Source organism: Athalia rosae, chromosome 3 (genome assembly GCF_917208135.1).
Source record: "Athalia rosae chromosome 3, iyAthRosa1.1, whole genome shotgun sequence".
NCBI lineage: Eukaryota > Metazoa > Arthropoda > Insecta > Hymenoptera > Athaliidae > Athalia > Athalia rosae.
In genome coordinates, this window is record NC_064028.1 from 4,479,193 (window position 1) to 4,496,457 (window position 17,265).

The window sequence follows — 17,265 nt, forward strand, 5'->3', positions numbered from 1 at the left end:
TGTAATTAAAGCCATAATACTTGACCACCCGCTTCACCGTCGCTCCCTTCCAAAGGTATAATAATAATAATTTGAATAGATGAATAACCGATCGGTAAAATGTATAGCTAATATACATACACATGTAAGTACACATACATATGTATGTACATACGCTCTTACAAAAGTCAATTCTCTCTGTACTATATCGATAAAATGCAGAATTTTTTCAAAGTATTACAGATATATGGTATTAAATTATTTTCAAAACTGAACAGCTGAATCTGAAAGAGAAAAGATGCGTCTGAATACATGATGCATATGGACGTGAAATATTGATGGGGATGAATAGATATTTTTTGCAATCCATTGAAATACGTCATACCTCATTTAATCGTTCGAATATTGATCCATTGAAAATTACCAGTCACAATTGATTCATGTGATGATTATTAATGACAAAACTTAGTTAGATATTATAATTTGTTTAGCTTATAGCATTAGGCGTCGGGTACTAGAATGAAGGTGTTTTTCGAAGACAATAATAGACGCGAAAGTTGTTGAGAACCGAAAACGCGTGGAGGAGATGCGAAGGAGAATAAAGAGACGAACGACGACAAAAGCAGAAGTAGAAACTGAAGAGGAGTTGAGAGACAGAAGTGATTTCAACTTAGAATTCACTTAGCGAATACCTGGGCGCGTGTCACAACCATTATTATACAACATCTTACCCTGCAACTTTGACCCCCCGCAATTCAGGAGGGAGCTGCTGCTTTTAAATTTCCCCCCGCCCTCCACGTTTCATTCATTTTCTTCCACCGCCCTCCTCCTCCTCCTCCTCCTCCTTCCTGCACCTTTGCCCCCTTTTTCACTCTCGCCCTCACGGATTCTAATTCCAACAATTTATGACCGCGAATTACCTGCAGGCATGAAAGAGTCAGAATTATAACATTTGTTTAATGGCAGGTATAACTTTTCCACGCTATTGTATGTATATGTATATATAGAATTATATATATATATATCCCACTAAATTCGTATAATTATACTTTGGCTTGTGCAAAACACCCGACGAAATTTAACGATTCATTCTTCTTCATCCCTTCATTGTATCTTTTTATTTTCGCTTATTTCATCAAATCCGAACACTAGTCCAAGAACTGATTTTTTCTCCTTCTATTTTACCTTCCTTTTTTTGCATTTCGTACCCATCGTGTTACCAACCGGTGTAACGTACATACATTACTATGTGCATGATATACGTACTCGCCATTCTGTTTTAATGTATACATGTATGTATATACGAACTGACGAATGTGGAATGAATTACACTCGGTGATTTAGCCTCAGGTCACGCGAACGCGTTCGTCCTCTTCGCAAAGTAACAGGTCATACGCGAAAAGCGTATGAAGAGAGACGGGAAAAATTGAAAAAAAAAAAACGAAAGAGAACCGCGAAAAAAAATAATCGCAAAAGACAGAAGGCCGCAGTCGTGATGAAAAATAATTTCACTCGTCGCGTGAAATTTAAATGTTCGAAATTGAGAATTGCCGCGATTTCGTGCTGATAAAAAATAAATTTCACATGCCGCGGCGCTGGGTATATAAAATGCAGGGATGAAACGTGCCTGTGGAATTATTCATCCGTTTCTTTGTTCCTATACATAAATTATACGCATATACTAGATATTTCATTTTTATTTCTTTTGATTTTGATTTTTTTTTTTTTTTTTTTTTTTTTTTCGACAATTGGGAAATCAGAAATGAGTGGAGTCTGAAACCTTCGGGGAATCGAAGGCGTTACGAGGAGTAAAAGGAGAAATTGAAGAGTAAACGGAGGAGAAAATTTTGAGCAAATCGGCGTGTATATCTCCAGGCTCCTCGTCGTCGGTTGCCTCTTGGGTAGTAATTAGGCGATTAACTGTTGCCCGTGTATAATTAAAACAATTTTCGGGGGAGGAAGTGAATGGGGAATAAAAAGTATAAGGGTGGTCGGAAAGACCAACAACAAGTCGAGTTCCTCGATCGATAAGTCAAAAAGCTTTGGCAACCGAAACAACTGCGGGTAAAATTCAAGAGTCTGTAGAGTCTCTTCGTTCTCCTACGTTATGTGTATACCTATACGTATATAATATAGTATAATATACATCTATATATATAGATATATATATATATATACAAAAAGACATAGTTCAGTGTTCATTGCAGCAGTATAAAGTTTCACCGCTTCATCAAACGCTGTCATAAACCGGCGTCGAAGCAGAGCTCGACACTAGATTTAAGCTTTAGCCACTTGGCTCGCGAAATCTTTATCCTTTTTATATAGCGAAAATCATGTTTCGCCTAACAAAAGGGAACCTCACCACTCCATAGAATCGACACTGTATACGGTATAAAGTGATAATTTTAAAACGACCTCGTTTATACGCCACTTTAAATGCGCTACGTACACAAAGTTGAAAATAATAAAAAAAAAAAACAAAAAATAATACTTGTTATAGTCATGAGAATAAAAGCTGATGTTTCCCCGTTTTAAAAATCGTAATATAATGTACGGTTCACATTTTTTATTCCCATATAATCTGTTTCTCATATATGCAACACGTCACGCTATCTAATTGAAGAAAAATATTTTCTTACCTTCGTTATTGTTCGTTTATTTATTTATTTATTTTTCGTTCTTCGCTTTTCCAGGACAACAGGAAACTATTCAACTGGGAGGATAATTCCGGCGTTGCTTCGGTCGTCGCTATGAAATCAATGCCCGATGTAAAAAGATTCTCGGTACGTGTAGACGGCGGTTTCGAAGCACAAGTCAAACTCACCCTTCCTCCTAACGCTGATTTGACGGGAGCAACAAAATATCCCATGCTCGTATACGTGTAAGTAAAAAAAAACTCTTGGGTATTTAAAATAATGATGATAATAATAATAATGACAACAACGTCGATCGACGGAGAAAAATTGTGTGCAGTTTGTTTCCTTTGAGGTTGATACAATTTTTGTATCCGACGTGCTTTCTACTTCTCCCGCATAGAAATTCGGGATATTCTTTGTTACAGAATGGAACTGATTGTGAGCTGCACATGTAGGGAATAAATATAACGCATGTTACCGCGTATACCGTGCCTTACGTAGCTTGCGACTATATGCTTCCAAGTGTTTTCAATGAAAGCACTTAACTCGCAAGCTTTGAAAGTTCACCGGGTCTCATTTTCTTCATTTTTTATGTGTGTGTGTGTGTATTCTTTTTTATTTGTTGCTTTCTTTTTTCCCTTCGGTTCATTTCTGCTTTTTTTTCAGTCCTCTAAAAGCAGCCATATTTCTTGGGCGACGAGGCGCCTCTTCTGCCTCTATATAAGAGCAAAAGCACCGTGGTTATAATAATCGAATCTCTCGGCGGTTTTGCTACCGAGATACTCACGGTATCAACCCTCCCATGGATATATTAACGAATTTCAACTTCCACCAGAATGGAGTACCTATGTACCTATATATTTATATATATATAGCCATATACACGTAATATTGTACATAGAGTTACAGGGCTGTTGTGCCGCTGCAGAGAGAGGATATCCTACATTTTACCTTCATGTAATAATAGCCTGCACACATAATTACCTTTACACAATGTCAGCCTCATTAATGAGTATAAAAAGTTTTCCTCGTTCTTACAGATTTATTTTCTCGTCGCAGATCTCGATAACAGTGGACGAAATTTATCCGAGTTTTAATTAATTATTTCAGGAACATGCGAATTTCCATAGGTGTCCGCGGTAACGATAAGGACAAATTACATTCACCGTGCAACGCGTCTCGTTTGTTTTACCTCATTAATATTGACTCACAATCAAAATATTGTATAATAATATGGTAAACAGGGAACGGAGCTGGCAACGAATTTCCGAATTCATAACGCAAACATATCCGAGTCTGCAACCGCAACCCGTTTTCCGGAAAACGCGGAACAACAAACTGCTCCGAAACCGTGACATAAAACATCATTAGATATGCAGCGAACGGTATACTATACGTATACGTATATGCAAGCGTGTTTCCATGTTTTCGGCAGCTCGCTAAATTTACGTACCCATTTACTATAGATATATACATATATATACGTGTACATAAGCGTACATTTATGAAGGTAGGCTCGCTGTACGCATATACATACCGTAACATATCATATAACGCGAGCGGGATAAAAGCACGTGATAGTACGAAAACGAAAAGGACGATGATATAGAGAGAGGATCGTATGAAATGGGTAGTTTTTGGGTTGAAGAAAGGATGGTGTATAATACAAACTTACGGCGTAAATCCTAATAATGGCTAATTTGTAGACCTAGCCGTGGCGCATGCTTTTGAAAAAAAAAACTTTTTCGAGAGAAAGAAAAAAAAGAAAAGGAAAAGTTTAAATCGACTTTTGTAGGACGGAAAAAATAAAAAATCCTATTTCGTGAACATATACTTTATACGTTGTACATAGATACCTATAACAAAGGGATGTTTTTCCTAAGTCTCGCAGACGCGTATAACGCTTATTTTAAACGATTCAAAAGTATCGCTGTTACTGGAGCAAAGAATTTATGCTCCTTAAAACCGGCGTAACATTTGTATAGGAATTGCCCATTTGTACCGTTTGTAAATATAACTTGAAACTTCGATAAAGTTCAGTGTAATATTACCGAAAAGGTATGTAGTCATTGAACTTTATTAAATACTTTTGAAATTCAATCGAACTAATTTGAGAGAGAGACTGAAGGGGAACGAATGAAAAAAAAAAAAAGAAATAAACTGCGCAGAGACTGTGTAATGAAAATACATTGTTCATTTATCCCGTTTATAAAGTTAACCACGAAAAGTCCTCCACGTGAATCGAACGGTGAGTTTTTGTATCCTCTGATCAACAAAAAATTGTTATCATTCGACCACCTTCCCTTTAATTGAGGAAAAAATGTAAAAAATAATTAAATTAAAATAGGGATATCGATACATATCAATATCCGCATATTTCAAACAATCTAGCGTACAAAATAGAATTGGTGATAACGGACAATAAAAATTGTGGTGCAATAACTTCGAATGTTTAAAAGTTTGTTCTTACGTGAAAAGTTTCAACGAAAATAATGTATCGAGAATTTTTTATTATGAAACAACGAAGGTTTATTGCTGAAGAATTCGTTGCGGCTAGACTAGAAGCAAAAATAAAAGCAGAAGCGGAAGCTAGTCGACGAACCAGCTGAATCGAGGGGAAAAAATCCGAGAGCGATTCGATCGCGAACTCTATGGAGTTTGGACACTGCGGATGTTGCTGGTGCCACTGCTGCTGCTGTTACTCTGCTGGACCAGCGAGGGGCGTTTCGCTTATCTGCAATGACGTACTGCTGAAAACCCCCCCGGGGATTTTCAAAGTCGATACACGTGATCTGTGCAAATAGGGAGAGAGACGGGAAAAGAGAGAGAAGAAAATGAAAATAAAAGCAACGAAGTAAAAAAAAACAAAGTCGAATTAAATACAGCATGCGACGAAGGGAGAAAAAAATATTCCATGGCGATCTCTCTCCTCTTTTTATTCCTGCCATTTTCATTAGATAATCTGACAGCAGGGATATGGGATTAATTAAGTATTTGTGTTAGACGTTAAAATCCGCAAATATGTTATATGAATATACCTGTGTTTACACGTATAATTCTCGGACTAAAAAACATCATTTTGTTATATTTACAAAAAATTCCGTTTCATACGTTTCTCAACAAATCGATGAGAAAAGCTGTAACTGATTTCATGGTAACGAATCAATTATAAATATGTAAAATACCACGGAGAAAACAATCAACGATATCAAACAGCTTTTATTTTGCTTCGGCAATAATTCTGTGTAATAAATTTTCGCGAAGACTTCTCGTTAATTATAAAGGATTTCAAACAATCGGTTGAAAAAAATAAAAAATTGACGCAGCGAAAATCCGAGCCAAGGATCTTTGTAAAATATATATACCTCAAATATAAATGAAATTCGTTGCCATTTTATTCTCGAACAGTATCAAACTTTTGCAGATTGTCTTTTTCTCTCAGAAAAAAATTGAACAATAAAAGACTAAGCTAGCTACTTTTCCTCGGTACAACCTGCGGCGATTTTGTCCTCCCTTATTTCCTTCAACTATTTATTTTCTGTTATCTTCAGTTTCTTTTTTCTATCCGAACACAATTGCAGACGATCGAGGGGATGAGGTGGGCTGAGTCAGCAGCTCACGGAAACTCAAATACTCTTCTAACTTTATATTTAACAAATATCTCGAAATGTGTGAAGATCTTTGATTATTCTTTTCTTTATTCATCGTGTTCTAGATACGGTGGTCCCGACTCGTATCAGGTTACCGAAAGGTTCAACGTCGATTGGGGTTCTTATCTGGTTACCAACAAAAGCATCATCCACGCTGCAATCGACGGAAGGGGATCAGGATTAAAGGGAAACAGCATGTTGTTCTCCGGATATCGTAACCTTGGCACAGTTGAAATCTTCGATCAAATAAACGTTACGAGGTAAGCCTGAACGTATAACTTTTTATTCAAATGTCCGATCAAGTCAATGAGGATCGTTGAGAAAAGATTGTCTTGACAAATCATAATTAAAGCAATTTAAAAATAGCCCTTGAGTTTCCGCCGGATCATATCGGTAAAAAGTAAAAACTTAGCCGCTGAAGATGAGAGGAATAAAAGAGGATGCTAAAACGTCAACAGAGCTGAACCCTATTCAAATTCGGTGCAAACAAAGTTGTTGTTCGAGACGGAATTGAAACGTGAGAAAGGACGAGATATATATTTGGGAAAAGAAGCAAGAGGCAAAAAGCTGACGAAAAGCGAGGGGTTGAAAGGGAAAATGCAAAAGGCGAGAGATGTGGAGAGGGGAAGGGCTCAACGAAAGAAAAGTATGTAGAGTAAATTCCATTTCGTGGGTTCGTCTTTTCGATTTGGTCTGGGAAAACAAATTGCTGCAGGCTCCGCGGAGTTTTGCTACACGCGGGATTCTGAATTCGTAAAATATAGGTATAGATGTATAGGTACGGTATATATATATGTATAATATAAATAAAAGTGAGCCGAAGAAACCAGCTCTCAGGGCTATCCGAGAATTACAAATTGAAGTGATATAAATATATACCAGCATAGCGTAAGAAGGGCAAGAAAATTACGGCGACACAGAACTTCGGGTGGTAAATTAAGTTAAAGTTAAGACAGCGGCCCATTTTCCCGTGCTTGTTGGTACTTAGAAAAGTGTATACGTGCGGACTATTCCTTGGTATATAACTTATACGTTGGTTGGTTGGTGAGTACCTCTACCCGAGCTCTGCCGACCTTAGCTTGAGAAAAGGAAGCTAATTTAACGGATAGCGAGTTGGAATTAGGTGTTAGGAGGTAGAAATTACATCGTACAGTTCGCAACGACCTGACGGCGCCTGATTTGCTCACTTGTTTACTCGAAAAAAAAAAAAAAGGATCTTTGAGAACAAAAATGGACAATAAAACGAATAAAGAGACGAGCTAATCAACGAGAAAATTGAATTGGAACAACGAGAAAAGAAAATCTCGTAATCGCCAAACGCCGATGAATTATGTATTTCGTCGTATAATATTTCAGCGGCATTCCATTGTCGTATTAATTAACGGGATCTTGTCCCACGAGGATAAAGAAATCGAAAATGCAGTCGGGGGACCGGGGATATCATACGGAAGATTAGAAAAATGTCGCTGTAGGATTCTAGCGAATCAAGATTCTAATATATCAGGTATCTTGTATTTTTTGCCTCGCAATAGTCCGCGCTCTCTAGCCGCCCTTTGCGACCCTTCGAACAAGTTCACCGACACAAGATAGCAAGCGTAGCTTTTAAGGTTCCCACTACGGATATAGGGATACTGACTACGAAGTTGGACAGAGTCGTTTATTTCTATAGCACAAATCGCCGCATCCCAAGAGTACGTCTCTTCTTCCGGTTCTTTGTTCCACCCTATCCACCCTAATCTCCGTTCTCATCCCTTGTATACTTTCTATTTCCTTTTTTTCTTTTTTTTCTTATACTTCTTTCTCTTTTTACCACCCTGCGTGCGATTCCGTCATGTCGCGAGCTCTACACACGGATAAAAAGTCCTTTTCGCGAATTGGCCCTCCGCCAACTGATTGCGGATTTTCACGCTGACCCCCCCAACATTCAACGATTTCTCTCAATTTCCAAACACAAAATACCACATCGCGGTCAATTACCCTCCAACTACTACAAAAATTCACTTGATCAAATATGATCAATTCTTCCCCATCCTATATTATATCAATTTATTTGAAACGTAGTATTCTATCCGCAGGTATCTTCAAGAAAATCTTCCTTACATCGACGCAACAAGAACTGCAATCTGGGGCTGGAGTTACGGCGGTTACGCCGCAGGCATGAGTTTAGCTTTGGATTTCGACGGTGTATTCAAATGTGGAATGTCGGTAGCTCCGGTTACAGATTGGGCGTTGTACGGTAAATAGAAGCGACCTGATTATTACTTGGAAAACAAAGAAGAAGAAGAATAAAGTAGCAGTCTAAATATATGCAGAATTTATTTGCTTTATCTTATGCACCGTTCAGATTCTATCTACACCGAACGATTCATGGGACGTCCAACGGTCGCAGACAATCTCGAAGGATACGTACAGGGTCAACTTTTAAACAAAGCTGATAATATTAAAAATAAGCAATATTATCTCATTCACGGAACACTGGACGATAACGTTCACTACCAGCAATCTCTCATGCTTGCTAAGGTCCTCGAGCATAAAGACATCCTCTTCAGACAGCAGGTATAAAATAAAGAAAATATTTTTCAAAGCAATTGTAAGACGAGACATTATACGTAAATTAACTTTTGCAACGAGATAAATAATGTACACGCGGTGTATTATTTCTATCTTTTTTTTCACTTGGGGGAATGGCGGGTAAGGGGGCAGGGGTTATTTACGAGTTACGACTGCGAGCCTCTTTGAAATATATGTAAGTTTGGCCAAAGTTTTGTACATTTCGTTTTTTTCCGACCATTTTTTTTTTTTTTGTTTTTTTTTTCGCGTATATAACGCGCGGTTTCCAGAGCCGGAGAATTTTTACTCGGGTGAGATTAAACGAACGAGCTTAACTTACGTGATTAACGCGTGGGCAAGCATAATTAGCCGCGAAACTAAGCTATTACATAGATTATACTAACGATCCTAGTAATTGAGTTCTCTACTTGACTTATATTATGTATTTATAAGAGTATTTTAACTCGTTAACACGCTGGATGCGTCCTTGAACTTTGATCTCTTGCTTATGATGATACCATAGATGATACCATAAAATCACATAAAATATTACTAGTTTCTACGTACCGATAGCTAATTTCTAGAATTTCCATTACATTTTGTTCTCCACTTTTCGAAAAGTTCCATTTCTATTTTCATCCGTAATTTTGTTTCCAACATCGCGTCGTCTTTATTTGCAGACCTACACGGACGAGGATCATGGAATCGCTCAATCTCGAGCCCACCTTTATCATTCGCTCGAAAACTTTTTGGACGATTGTTACCAGACGTCTTCATCTTCATGATCGGAAAATCGTTACAGTTGTTGGTGATTTTACGAAATAACGATCAATAGTTATTTCGATCAGGAATCATTGAATAAATCTACTGAAAATGAAAGAGAAAAATTAGTTGAATGAAAGGAATAAAAAAAAGAATAACATTTGGTCTGTACATATACATATAATATTACATAATTCTTGCTACTTGTACATACATAGTTTATTATTATTATGTACGATAATGTGACACGCAAGTGTTGGTGTAAATATACATATTGGTTAATTGATTGGAGATTTAATTAATTGAAAAAAAAAAAAAAAATTAAAAATTAGGATGAAACTTAACGTTTTACATGTTATATACATATTAGCTATGGATCAATTTAAAAAAAAAAGCGTATAATAATGATATGATAACAGTGTATTTATATTATTATCATAATTATTATTATTAGGTAATACGGGCTACAGCTATTGTTGAAACAAAAAAAATTGGTCGTAACTATATTATTTTATTTTTTTACACCTTTTACAATCATGGTTATGACAGATAGCTGGATTGTGGAGAAGAGGCAATTTTCTAGCTGCTTTGTTATGCGAAGCTGACTCCACTATTAACGGCCTTAGAACTTGAAACCTTTTATAATTAAAGGTATAATAAAAGATTGAATTAATTACTTATGTTAATTAGAGTAAAAATTATTACTAAATATGATGACGTACTTGAGCGAATATTCTTGCGAGTGTTTATTATCCTAGGGCTGTGGGAAAGTAATTTTATAAACACATAATTCGAATGATGGAACAAATATTCAATTGAAATTGAAAATCAAATCAAACTTTATGCCTACTAGGTGCAGTTGTAGTGATAAACTATAATTAATATTAATGATAGTTCTTATTGTACATACGCTACTACCGCGTAAATTAGAACATCAAAACCGCAAACGGGTATTTCCATATTACTATATACTCTTAAACAAATAAAACTCCATTACTACATACCTATTGAGAAAAATAAAATGAATATGTTTATAAGTATTCATTTTCGACTATCTTCGACTAAATTTTTTCTCTGCATCAAATTAAATATTGTAAATAAATGCGTGGGTAAGCCCACAGCATAGAGGATGATATACAGTTTAAAAATCAGCTCATATAGCAATACAAAAAAGTCTTCAATTTTTTATGAATGACTTTAAATTGAAAACTCTTCAAATTTGTAATCCATCTGATGACTATATTAACAACCGATTACTTAGTTATTCGAAATCTATACCTATATCTAGTTTCTCCTACTACAACGGCGCATATCTAAGGCAAAGAGATATTTATATTTGATCGATACCTGGGGTAGCCTAACTCTAGGTGAGTTGTGGATTAAAAAAAATATACATATACGATAGTGTGAAGTGTTTAGTAGGAATCGTTCTTATTGTTATAATTGAGGTTTTCAAACAATGGACCACTAAGGAGCATTTTTTCAGATGAAACGAAAAGGTGAAGGCTTTCATAGGATTAACTTATAGACATATAATAGTGGAAAATTCGGAGGGTTGTCATCAAACTGTATGTACAAAGCGTACCATACCACGATAGATACTCTGGGTAGTTGATGACATAAAGGAATACTCTAATACGAAAACAAAAAAATAGCCACTCATAACAACACCCCTGGTATTAAACAGTTGCTTGCCTACCCATTATTCATCATTTGTTGAATGTAAAATAAAATAAAGTTCTATGTTTTATTATATGTAAGACTTTTATTGGCGTTATAAGTATATTTACAATTGCACTGATGCACAATCTTTGCTGCCTACCCTATGGTATGTCGATAGACAGTACAACAAACGAAGCCGTGATGAATAAAGTATAGGAATGAACAGAATCTAAGATTCTGAGTTGAATCCATAAACAAAGGTAGATTTCATCGTGGTTGTAGTCAGAATTAAGAATTTTCCGTTTCCTTGAACCTGGAATTGAATTTTAATATTTTTGAAAGTGATTTGTGAGCAATTTCAAACCTTCAAGTTTGCTTATTGTTAGACTTACTTGCACTTGGTACATGTGTAAAATACAGTTTGCCCTTCATCTGCAGATCTAAGTTGTAGTGTAGCGTATGACATTTTATCATTTTGGCACTGAGGACATCGTCGTTCAACCACTGGGCCCTCGGCTTCCTCTTCCGATTTATCACTTTTCTTTTTTTCTCTGGACGTGTAAGTGTCGTCATTATTGAAATGCAGTACGTATGATATAGCCATGTCCCCAAAAACTGTGAAAAAAAAGTTGAATTATAAACATGCTCTATATTTCTTCGTCTTCTATTCATGGTGAAATAAAATTTATATCCTAACCTTCAGGTCCCCAAGCACGTTTACAGCCGTAACAACAAACTCCACCAAGTTCGCCCAAAAGGGGTAAAATAGATCCACAGTCCGGACAAAAACCTGGATCTGAATTAAACGCAGCTTTTTGCATTGTACAAAATTAAATACCTATTCATTCAGATTTTACGTGTTAACAATCCCAACGAACTCCTCGTGGCACCATAACTTGACAGTTGTTTATAAATAAATTATAGGTTGGAAGTGTTGGAACGGATTGGAACAACCACGCCACCTTCAGGACAGATTTCAGCAACTTCTTTCAGAATATTACGAAAACCCCAACCCTCTCCGACCTGTGTCTGTCTGTGCTGTCTGTGTCAAAGAGAATTGGCCTTCAGTAAACGCTGTGCATCATCGCTATTAGGTCAGTGATAATTTACTCTGTTGAAGTGACAAACGTCCAGGGAACAGATAGAAGTGTCTCAAGTAGAGTGAATGAAATAACGTGTAAAGAAGGATAATTTCGTGGTCAATTCATCATGTCCGCTGACGAAGGTTCGTGGCGTACACCAGCATTCAGACAGAGCGTGGTTGCAAAAATGTGAGTACAGCTACATACTACCTGTTTAACTGTTTACTTACCTGCCATAGCATTTAATGAAAACAGAACACAATACAGCGCTCATATTGAAATTTCTTTTTTACCCATGTTCTGGATAATCTAGCGATGAAGCCATCCAAAGATCTGGGATGCCAACGACGAAGAACAGCATTGAGATGGAAAATCATGTGTTCCAGAAAGCCAAGACCAAGGTGAAATCTAGATATCCATTAATTCCTCAGTTTATGTAGGCACGGACTCATCAATACTTACAATTCACAGGAAGAATACTTGGGATTTGTCGCTCGATTGATACTCCACGTAAGAGAAATGAGTGAGTCTGCTTTCTGAAGATTCTAGCAAAATTCTACCGGTATTCACATACAATCAAACCTAAGCTGCAATAATTTCTTTGAACCATGGTGGCTAACTAATATTTTCTCAAACATTGCTTATAACAAATATATTTTCAGACACCAAGAAACCTGGTGCTGGCATGGCCCCAGGAACAGGAAATGCCGGTGGTCAGGGTATGCCGGATCCAATTGGAGCTCTACAAACACTTGCGCGGCAAGGCACAGGAAACAATCAGATGATGGGGATGGGAGGACCGGGTCCCGGACCACAGGGAATGGTGCAACAGCCTCCACCTAACACTGCAACTAATTGTAAGTGATCTACAAAATATTCTGGTGTTATACATATATTTTCGTTAGATACGTTTCCAGATTCTTTTCATCAATCATAATTATTTTATTTTTATTGAAACTAGATTTTGTCAGATGCATGTAGTAATGAGAAGTGAATTTTGTTAGCATTATAATTAAAAAGAATTTATGTTGATGAAATTTTGAGCGATATTCGTTTCCAATTATCCAATTATCCAATGTCATAATTTCAACAGGTTCTACGATTCTCGTGTGAAAATATAAAGTATAAAAGCGATCGTTGAATGATGCTGTTTGTTTGTTTTCGCGCCGCGTTCAATTCTATAACAGGAAATACAAACGCAAGAACCTGTTAAAAAAAAAAAAAAAAAAAAAATCTGCGTACCGCTATGCTGCCATTGGTGCACTTACGAAAACATCGCAATTCAACCATGACCTCCGCGACGCAATTATCGAATACAGTGATTTCAAATCATTCGGAAATACGTGACAATTACCGAAAAGTTATAAATGACCGTGAAATCTACTAATTTCCACTATAAATCGAATTATAATCACGAACGAAGGTAACATGAGCAAAGGAAGTGGAAGACTAACAAATATGTACTACTCCCAATACGCGAGTACAAGCGATAGTGGACTTGAATATGATTCTGATAACTCTAGTGTGGCTCGACGCCTCCGAGAATCGCCGTCTCATGAAAAATTTTACAAAATAATAGCCCTTCGGACCTATGAAGAAGACTACCATGCAAACTATGTACACAAAATCAAAAGCGACCCTAACTTGCAAAAATACATCGAAGAAGCTTGCGGAATGTCAGTACGCTTGATGGAGGAAATAGTGAGATTCAAATGCCACCTGGAAATAGATGGAAGAGTATTGAAAGGCTTCACGCTCAGATTAACACTTGCCTACATTCCAGCTATACGGAAGTGGGCTTTCAAGCCTGGTTGGTGTCTTGTTCCGCCAGTAGTGAAACTTCCTCAAGCAGGGGAATACACAATAAATCCATTGGGCAAAAAGATCATCAGCTTTGTTAATATCAGTCGTGAACAGTCGCTGAAATATTTTTTCAGGCAGCATTATTTTCATTCGTTCATAGATAAAGTTGAGAATGATTATTTGGATGCTGCTATTAATCTTAACCTAGGAATGACAAAGCTCGAACTCACGCTGACGGAAAAAGCCTGGCCTGTAGGTTTTGACCGAACTAGTCAGTGGGACACATTGGTTATTGAATTAGGATTCAGCAACCTAAAGGTCACGGATTGTAAATTTACCTTCAACTACAAATTGCCAGAGCCCATAGAGGGTAGCTGGGAGTTGAATAAAAAACTAGTGAAGTCAAGACTGGCTAATATCAAAACCTCAACCCTTGATGAGGTCTTCAGCCGTCTCATGGGAGAAGAACTTACTGGAGGTCGATACGACTTCCATGACATCAACCAGTATTGAATGAGGTGCTACAATTACAATAATATTACAAAGCTTGCCGATGGTTTCAATGTTTTGTTTCTTATTTTTACTATTAATCATTTGTGTTATGAGCTGACACACTGTGATTTCAAATGTGCGGCCCGCATATCTATATGGTATAAATGATTGTTCAATGCTCTGGCACTCTGTGTAAATAGTTTAAGTGATCCGCCATCTTTTGCCCTTTTCATAGTGTTGCAGAGTCTTAACCAACGCCCTGGTCAAACAATGAACATGACAGGGATCCAGAATAAAATGGGAGGGATGGGAATGATGCAGGGGCAAACAGGAGGGCCGATGGGCCACATGGGACCAATGCAAGGAATGCAGGGTGGGCCGATGCAGACGCAAATGAACCAGATGAATCAAGGAAGCATACCTCAACAAATGGGTCCAGGTCAGATGAACCAAATCGTTCAGAGCCAGATAGGTCCGGGACAGATGCAGCCAAATTTACAGGTTTTCATACAAAAGTCACACCAACTATCAAATATTAGTCAATAGGTATTAATTGTATTCAATTTATTTGCCTAGGGTCAAATGCAAGGACAAATGCAGGGGCAAATGGGCAATCAAATGGGTGTTCCATTAGGACCCGGAATTCAGGCAGGAATACCACCACAAATGAATCAGATGCCACCTCAAATGAATCAAATAGGTCCAGGGCAAATGGGTCCTGGACAAATGGGTCCTGGACAAATGTCTCAACAGATGAGTCACATGCAGCGTAAAGTAAGTTCCTTGAGATTTCAAAGTTTTGACAAATCAATCGACGTGTCGAATATGTGTGTCGATATTTTCAGCCGGAAATGATGAACGCCGGTTTTCCTGGGCCACGTAACGTTGCTCCCAACCAATTTCTTAGACAAAGCCCCTCTCCATCCGCGCCGAGTCCAGCTAGCCTCGCCCCTTCAAGGTATTGGACTGGTTTGATCGATTGTTCGGAATTCTTTTGGATTAATAGATCCTAATTACATGTCTTCTTTCAGTAATCAAATGGTCGCTTCTCCTGCTTTGGTACCTTCTCCTAGTCCGCAGCACACAATGATGGCCGGACCCCAACGTTCCGTAGGTAAGCCAAGTATTACAATTGGAGTTGTAAATTCCCCAGCTAGTCATTGATACATATATTTGTGAATGCAGGCATGGCACCATCGCCCAGCAGTTCGCTAAATACCCCTGGAGGGTTGGGAGCAACTCCAAGTCCACTTCAAGAGGATCAGGCCTACAGGGATAAAGTTCGCCAGCTCAGCAAATACATCGAACCTCTTAGAAGAATGATAGCAAGGATGGGAAATGACGGAAGTGAGTTATTCAATTGTACTAGTGTCTCGAAAAACTGAGAATTATAATTGTTTAAATACAATCTTTTATTCCAGACGTCGACAAATTAAGTAAAATGAAAAAACTCTTGGAGATATTATCAAATCCGAGTAAAAGAATGCCCCTCGATACGCTATTGAAGTGTGAAGTGGTACTCGAAAAACTGGACTTTAAGAGAGGTGACGGTAGCGTTGGACCTCCCGTTACTACTTTGAAGGAACATCACTTCTTCAGCCCTCTCCTAGAGGCTGTAAATGCTCATCTTCAAAGCCCTGTTGCAAACCACACTTTGCAGAGGACCTTCGGTCCCTGTTTAGAAGCCTTATTTGGACCTGAAATAAAGTGAGTGAGTTCTAAAGAACTTATTTTAAACTGAATCAAAATATAACAGGGAAGATTCAAGAAATTTCTAAATAACTCTCCGTTCTTTTGATTCGACAGAGGTTTGCCTCCCCCTCTCAAAAAACAAAAGGTGGAGGAACCGACAAGCGATATACCAGATGTTCTCCAAGGAGAAATAGCTCGCCTGGATCAACGCTTCAAGGTAAAACTGTTCTCCGTGCGAAATGATTTCCAACATCTGCTCTCGGACAATTTACCACTAAGGTTGATTCATAAATGTTTCAGGTAAGTCTTGACGCAGCTCAGCAAAACGGCTCAAAATGTATACAGCTAGTCTGTTGGCTGGACGATCGTCACCTACCCTGCGTTCCGCCGGTTTCGGTAACAGTTCCAGCTGATTATCCTTTGACAGCACCTCGCTGTGTGATGGCACCACACGAATATAACGCGACTACATTTCTATGCGCGGTTCAGAAGGCTCTGAATGCTCGCATATCCAAATTACCGCGGAGATTTTCCGTTTCTCAATTGTTAGACACCTGGGAAATGAGCGTACGACAAGCCAGCGCTCCTACACAAACCCCAGTATCAGCGGCGACGGTTCTCATGGGTCTTTAAAGGTTGAGTACTTTTGACTATAGAGTATTAAATCTCATCAAATAGCGAATAATCGATTTTTTTTAATTGACATGAGCGGAAACGAAAATACTATCGTATCGTCCCTCGTTAATTCCCGTTCCTACTCTTCTCGATCCCTGTTAAATTTTCACCCTGAGAGTCTGTTTGACTTGGGCGAAGTTTCAGCCTCTGCAATACTCAAGTATACATATAACTTGTCAATTTTTACACGATTCAGTAATATTTTGTACATATTTTCCGATTGCGATTAATATATTTTATTAAGAAAAATGAATTTGCAATAAAATCGTTCGAATAAATGTA

General features: G+C 37.7%; 3 protein-coding genes across 15 annotated transcripts in view; 2 read left to right on the forward strand and 1 right to left on the reverse strand.

Moving 5' to 3' along the window:
• The window catches only part of LOC105686378 (venom dipeptidyl peptidase 4), a 160,033-nt gene extending 148,701 nt beyond the window's left edge, over positions 1-11,332 (forward strand). For 12 of the 13 annotated variants that reach the window (XM_048652143.1, XM_048652145.1, XM_048652152.1 and 9 more), the window contains 5 exons: positions 2,673-2,860; positions 6,331-6,525; positions 8,341-8,501; positions 8,610-8,821; positions 9,496-11,332. In XM_048652143.1, coding sequence (XP_048508100.1) covers positions 2,673-2,860; positions 6,331-6,525; positions 8,341-8,501; positions 8,610-8,821; positions 9,496-9,600 — 861 coding nt within the window. In that variant the 3' untranslated portion in view covers positions 9,601-11,332. The other variant, XM_048652154.1, reaches the window with a different exon arrangement.
• On the reverse strand, positions 9,870-12,179 carry LOC105686381 (DNA-directed RNA polymerase I subunit RPA12). Its single transcript, XM_012401130.3, has 3 exons — positions 11,937-12,179; positions 11,632-11,854; positions 9,870-11,552 (listed from the first exon to the last, which is right to left on the reverse strand). Exons 1-3 carry the CDS (start codon positions 12,058-12,060, stop codon positions 11,528-11,530), a joined length of 372 nt encoding a protein of 123 aa, XP_012256553.2. The 5' UTR covers positions 12,061-12,179; the 3' UTR covers positions 9,870-11,527.
• Positions 12,180-12,282: 103 nt separating this feature from the next.
• Positions 12,283-17,265, forward strand: LOC105686380 (mediator of RNA polymerase II transcription subunit 15). Its single transcript, XM_012401127.4, has 12 exons — positions 12,283-12,510; positions 12,635-12,722; positions 12,793-12,844; positions 12,984-13,178; positions 14,852-15,117; positions 15,193-15,390; positions 15,462-15,574; positions 15,648-15,730; positions 15,802-15,963; positions 16,038-16,323; positions 16,423-16,525; positions 16,609-17,265. Exons 1-12 carry the CDS (start codon positions 12,449-12,451, stop codon positions 16,939-16,941), a joined length of 1,941 nt encoding a protein of 646 aa, XP_012256550.1. The 5' UTR covers positions 12,283-12,448; the 3' UTR covers positions 16,942-17,265.

Excerpts from the sequence above, each read along its gene's own strand:
- LOC105686380 (XM_012401127.4), top strand. The coding sequence starts at position 12,449 with ATGTCCGCTGACGAAGGTTCGTGGCGTACACCAGCATTCAGACAGAGC. Across the intron at positions 13,179-14,851 it reads ACCTAACACTGCAACTAATT|TGTTGCAGAGTCTTAACCAA; the intron begins GTAAGTGATCTA and ends CCCTTTTCATAG. Across the intron at positions 15,731-15,801 it reads CGGACCCCAACGTTCCGTAG|GCATGGCACCATCGCCCAGC; the intron begins GTAAGCCAAGTA and ends TTGTGAATGCAG.
- LOC105686381 (XM_012401130.3), bottom strand. The coding sequence starts at position 12,060 with ATGCAAAAAGCTGCGTTTAATTCAGATCCAGGTTTTTGTCCGGACTGT. Across the intron at positions 11,855-11,936 it reads ACGTGCTTGGGGACCTGAAG|TTTTTGGGGACATGGCTATA; the intron begins GTTAGGATATAA and ends TTTTTTTCACAG. Across the intron at positions 11,553-11,631 it reads TACACATGTACCAAGTGCAA|GTTCAAGGAAACGGAAAATT; the intron begins GTAAGTCTAACA and ends ATTCAATTCCAG.